Source organism: Phragmites australis, chromosome 4 (genome assembly GCF_958298935.1).
Source record: "Phragmites australis chromosome 4, lpPhrAust1.1, whole genome shotgun sequence".
Taxonomy (NCBI): domain Eukaryota; kingdom Viridiplantae; phylum Streptophyta; class Magnoliopsida; order Poales; family Poaceae; genus Phragmites; species Phragmites australis.
This window is the reverse complement of record NC_084924.1, coordinates 8,403,517-8,409,851: the sequence shown is the minus strand read 5'-3', so window position 1 is coordinate 8,409,851 and position 6,335 is coordinate 8,403,517. Positions and strand designations below refer to the sequence as shown.

At 42.0% G+C, this 6,335-nt stretch overlaps 1 protein-coding gene across 1 annotated transcript; it reads right to left on the bottom strand.

Annotated features, from left to right (window-relative positions):
- Window positions 1-5,025: 5,025 nt before the first annotated feature.
- LOC133915554 (uncharacterized) lies at window positions 5,026-6,122 on the bottom strand. Its single transcript, XM_062358762.1, has one exon. The coding sequence runs from the start codon at window positions 5,865-5,867 to the stop codon at window positions 5,325-5,327; it is 543 nt and encodes a 180-aa protein (XP_062214746.1). The 5' UTR covers window positions 5,868-6,122; the 3' UTR covers window positions 5,026-5,324.
- Between the last annotated feature and the right edge of the window lie 213 nt (window positions 6,123-6,335).

Sequence of the window (6,335 nt, the reverse complement as noted above, 5' to 3'; positions counted from 1 at the left end):
GCATTATTGACCCGTTGCTTAAATAGATATATGGCATGTCTGCACTGGTGGGCTAGTATAATAGTATAGAAATGAAAGAACCCATAAATATGACAAACTTGATGAGTACTATATTCGTAAAAAGAGTTTAGCTTGATGGATTTAATGAACATCTCAATGAACCTACGTGGCTTGCTATCAACAGGATGAATGGCTCTATTTTTTTTCTACTCTTCCATGATAATGGCTACACTATACAGGTACCATGTGAAAAATGAAGCAAATAGAGATGAGCTTTATTTTTCTGGAACTATGTCTCTAGGAGATGAGCTAATATCCACACGCCCCGGCAAATCATTTAAATAGAGTAGAAAATAGTGCACTCAATACATGTGTAAGTATGAAGGTATGAGCTTATTTGAGTGCATAGCAAAAATGAAAAGATTTGTACACTTATTTCAATAGGCAGAGCTATATATAATAAACTATAACAAAATATACAGGAAAATGGTGGCATGTTCAGGTGCAAATAACTTGAATTTTATAGATTTGTATTTTTTGCTCTAAAACAGGAAAACAGTCGAATGCTGGAGTGTAAACGGAGTAACAATAGTTCAAAATATCATTAGAATAACAGTGTGAAATGAAGTAACAACTATATAAATTTTGAAAATAAAAATATTAGCTATTCAGATGTATAAAGTATCCAAATCAGTTTGCTAAATAAAAGCATCAAAATTAGTCATATACAAGCAATTGATCGGAGAACTCACCAAGCAATAACAAAAGGAGCAGCTCTACAATACCTCTGCTCAGACAACCCACAAAGAAAGGCCTTTGCAATTGGCGTAGTTTCTTCGCTTGCAGGATATATTGAATTGAAAATCTGAAATTGAGAAACTATGAAGGAGGATATGTCAGAAGGATGAAGAAGACATAACAGAAAGCAAGTAATATTTGGTTTGTGCTTTATTGTTGTTGCTCTCCAGCCAAACAAATATGCCATGCTCCTGTTATGTATTCTTGGCTTTGATGGCAGGTATATGTTGTTTATTGTTGATTGCTAGATTCAAATAATTTATCTAGGTTGTTTTGGGGCAAAATATGAATGTTGAGTTTTGAAGTTAAAAAGCCATATGACTATATTTATTCATAATTTCTATGTGTATACAGAGTTTCCGATCCATATTTTTTAGTGAGGAAGGTGAATGTAGATTGTAGTATTAGTTTGCAAGAAAAATTGATGCAAAACACAGTTGACGGGATTGTATATCTTACATTTTCAATTTGAATATTAGGAAGTCAACAAAGGGAACAATTGGAAAATGAAGTTAAGATATATTGCGCTAAAGCACAGAAGAAATTCTATTCATCTGATATTAGTTTGGCTTAAACTCTATGTAGACTGAATTTTGTAGTGACATTAGACATGATAATTGCAAAATTTCTTCAACGCTGTTGAGCTGCCAATGTCAAGTGCTGCGTTTATCTTCTATCTTGATCTCTTTCAGGTGAGAGGCCATCTGAAATGACAAAGCATTAGTGATATATTGTAACTATGTATACAAAGGGAACATAGATTCATTTTCATCCATCTTAGTATCGGCAAGGGAATGTCATGAGGCATCTTAACATGGAAGAAATAAGAAGATTAGTGCATAGATCATAACATGATCTGCTATCTGCAAAATCTGATTTTAGATGATCTGCTATTAGCAAAACTCGAAAATAACATATGAGACTAAATGTTGTCATATATATTCTATCATATGGAACAACATATACTTTATAACACTTCTTATCATTCTTTCTGCAAAATCTATAGCTCCATAATCAGCAATCACCATCTACTGATCAGCCCTGTGTGCCCAACCTCATCATGAAGACTATTTTACTCAGCTCTCAACTATTCATGTAAAAATGGAGGGACCTTATCACTTAACAGAGTCATTCATTATCTATATGAAGTTGTTGACCTTGTCTGAAGATGATATTGTTGACAAACTGTTGACAAAGCTGGTCCTAAAGCAAGCACTACAATTTAACAATCAGTTCAAGACAAAGCTGGGAACAAATACAAAAGGATACACTAATTGTTGTACTAACAATACATGATGTCACAACACCAAGTTATTTAAATTTTAAGGCATCTTAGTTCATTCTCTAATGCTAACTCATTTTGCAATTGGGAAATCAAAAGGATTGAGCATGTCACATACCTGTTCGTACATAAAACTTTTCCAAAATCTTTAAGGCAGATCTTAGCTTCAAGCTGAAGAGCATGCCCTTCCTGTGCACATTAAAGTAACGTCTCAGTCAAACCAATTTGTGAAATTCAATATCAAACATGTGCTTTGTGCAATGGAATGGGTGAAGGTTGCTTTGACATTTCAGCGATCAATTTAGGGGCACGCAAGCAAATGGAAAAGAAGTTCAGTGATACCTTGCCATTTTGATTATTAGAGCCTGTAGCTAGTTTCTCCCATCATCACCATTGATGTACTGGATAATGAAGACTCTGTTCGAAAAAAAATGAGTAGGAAAGACTGTTTAAAGCTTGAGAAACACAAATGGTGGAATGACAAACCGGTCTGCTGCTCCCTACCTGGTTGTTTCCGTTGCCAAACTCACATGTACCCGTTGCATCATGTTTTCATGGCAATTGCTTTGTAGGGTGTTGCAGGGCCACGACCATTGCCGCCGTGTCGTTGGGTTGCTCCAGCGTGACAGAGGTGGCGCAACCGCGTCACCACGACACGACGGTGGCTGCGCATAGGAACGGCGCGACGGTGGCTGGGATTCTGGGCTGGCTACCAACCGTGTCTATCCTTTTAGGCTGACAGATCGAACTGAATAATTGTGCTAGGTCTGCTTTCAGATTTGTTGACAAGGTAACACTGCCGATCTCCTAACAAACACAGGCACCATTTGGTCATATCATAAAAATGAAGGTCTGCCCAAACTAATGATATTCAAGGATGTAGTTTGTGTTTCTAATGTTAAGCCAAGCTTCTGGCCTTTGCTCCAGAAAAGGCGGGCCTTTGAATTATGCAGACTTTATTTCGTTCCCCTTTTCACTAGAAGCCCAAATACTGACATCACGACCCTAAGTAAACTAAGCGGCATGTCTCTGCAGCTTATAGCATGTACTTCTCTGAAGATGCAGCTATGTAGGTTTCTATCCGCAACACAGTTCATTGGATTCTTTTGTTGGAAGTGCAGTGTTTGACATTGGATTTTGGGAAGGCATAGAATTTTTTATGATGCTTGCTACAACAATTTGCAAAGAAAAAATAGTTACTAAGAAGTCCTTCACTACTGTAGTAATCTAGAGATGACAAGTCAAGATGTCGAACTGGCTCTCGATTTATTCTGGTCGTAGTGCCTGTAATACGATTATGAGAGTCAGGCACTGTTCTATGTGCCTCAGTTGCTTTCTGAATCTACTTTATGGATTGCATCTACTTTATGGATTGTTTTGTGGAAATACATCTGGCCATTGGCTGCAAATCCGTTTGTTGTATTCTATCATGCACATGCACTGATATTCATTGCTTTTCCTTGCAATCTTTCATTCACAGTATCTGGTTTGGCCCTTGTGGAGTGGGGTAGCCTCTACATGCTTTTGACTCTGGATTAAATGTTGGAATGTCTCTGAACAAGAAACAAGGATACGTTTTAAATTATGTATATAATTTTTTTATGGTTTGCTGCATCTGTACGGTTTATACTTATTTCTGAATATAAATTCCCTTTTCCAGTTCCATTCCATCTGTGCATATGCAGTCAAATTACTTAACATCTTGGTCGCACTCTATTGACTGGAATTTTTCTTGTGACCTAGGTAGTGTACTTGATATCTGGTGAAACTGAACTGGTGACTTCAGTCTTTTGATTGCATCTGAATAGCTTATAGATCTCATGCTAGTTCATTCATTTTAGCCTTGAAGCCGTGTCTGAGCTCTTCTACGATCTGTCTTGCTCTCAGGTGAGGATTAAGCTCGTCAGAAGCTGGCTTCCTGTCCTAAACGTCTGCCGGGACATAGTTCAACCTATGCACTTCCAGAAATCATCGAACTGCCGAGAGCTGGAGAGAGGCATTTCTTCACATCGTCTCCACTTTACCCGTCCCAGAGGCTCAGGAGCTGCTGCAACAATGCCTTGGGTTCTCGATTCGCAACGTCGACGACTGCCCGCATTTGGTCGCCGCGTTGAAGACGGGGTTCAGGCGCGCTGGCTGGGCCAAGGCAGCGAAAATTAAGGTAATGTTTGGTTAGAGAGTAAGGTGAGATGTGATGATTATATATATATATATATATGTTTGTTTGATGTGTGAGATATAACGAGTCAATTTTAGTATTTCAGATCCGTCAGTATCACGTTCAAAGTAGAATGACTGCGTTATACCATATTTTGGAATGGTTTTGTCTTGAATTTTTGAAGAATATTTTCTAATTCCAAACTATTACATCTAACTACCTTCTACCCAAACAACTCAAAATTAAGATGATTCGTTTCGTCTTATCAGTATCACGAACCAAACACTACATAAGACATGAGCTACTGTTAGTATTTGCCCGGTCAGCGCATGTTCCGCTGTGCATTCTCACCTGTAACTAACTGCAGGCCTTGTGTCCCCTGTTTCTGTGTATTGTTGTTTTTGTTGTCCTAAACTGTCCATACTCCTTTCTGCTGTTGTCTATAAATAACCAAGGCAAATGATACGCTCCCAGTTTTTAACTCTACTGTTTGTGCGCACATTTCTAGTGTGCTTTGTTGTTGTTGAGTGTTCGTGTGCACATTTCACTCGGTAAACAGTGTTTGAGGGCCGAAATGATATTTCTATAGCGCTGCAGCTGGTTGTAAAATTTGCTCTGGAACAAATTAACATAATTTTGAGGGTTATTTGATTCTTTCTATCCTGTAATCCGGTAGAGTGGTAAATTTTTATCATTTTTAATGAGAAATTGTCACTCCTATAAAGTGATAAAAAGTTAAATATTTTGAATTATGATCCTTCAATGCATCTAGGAAAAAATCAGCAAGTTGTTGCGAGAGGATGTAAGGTCCTTATCTTGCATTTGGCATCAGGCATTTCTAGATTACTTTTACATTATTGCCGCACAAACCAAAGCTTCCGAAGGTTAACATACCCCAGAATACAAATATCAAAAGAAAGCCAAGTTAATCCTCGTCGTTCTCCCCATGCATTGACGTTACAAAACCACAACGAAAATAAAAGGAGAAGCGAAGAAAAATCGGAATCAAGACACAGGTTGGGGACGCGGCAAAGCTTTTACCGACGACGAGATGCTAAGAGAGCCTTGGCGTGTGCAAAGAGCGCGCTAGTAGAAGCCCTGCACCGGCCACCGGCGGTCGGGGTCCGGCAGCCACGACGACCGTTTCTTGTTATTCTTCCCCTTCTTCCCTTCGTTACCGCCGTCCTCGCTGCCCTCCTTCTCCCCGTCGGAGCCCTTGGAGTCGCCTTCCGACCCGGCGCCGCCCGACCTGTGCCTGGACCGCACGTACTCGATCAGCCTCCAGGCCGCCGGCTTCTGCTGCTGCGTTGGCGGCGGCGGCGGCGGAGGCTTCGGCGGCGACGCACCCTGCTTCACCAGCGTCTCCGGTGGCGGAGGCGGGTTCCTGGGGTCGGGGTCGTCGGGGAGGCGCGCCGACTGGGACAGCCGCTCGTACTCCGGCAGCGGCACGCTCTCCTCCGACGCGCCGTTGCCTTTTTCGCTGCCGCCGACGCAGTCCATGAGCAGCAGGTGCTGGTGGCTGCCGGACCTCCGCTTCAGCCGCCGCGCGCCGAACCTTGAGCCTGGTCTGCTGCTGCTAGCGTACCGGCTCTGCTCCTCCTCATGGTCCGAGTGATTCAGGATGTCCATTTTTAACAGTCTTCTTGGCGCCACAAACCATGCCCCTTTCTCTCTCTCTCTCTCTCTCTCTCTCTCTCTCTCGGGAGGATAAATCCTCTGCAAGTGCGGTGGCCTATGGGGAGGCGAAGTCGCGAATCCCAAATGATGCAGAAACTAGCAACATGGAATGGGATCACCGGAGGAAAAGTTTGATGAGAATTGCTCTTGCTCGGGCCCGGCGGTCCGGCTGAGTTGGCGGTTGACTTGAACGGTTGGCCGGTTGGGTCGCGGCGTGGTGGCGTCGTCGTGCAACGCGCTCCGCTCGCTTTTGCGTGTCACAGGAGAATAACCAGTGGGTCCCCCCCGCGCAGTGTACTGGCGTGCGCTTTGATGGCTGACGCCGCCCCGTCCGTGGATTTTGACGGCACTCGAACCGAAGGCGCAAATTGCAAATTTGTATTCTTGCTACAACTCCTAAATCCTCATTGCAAAGATAAA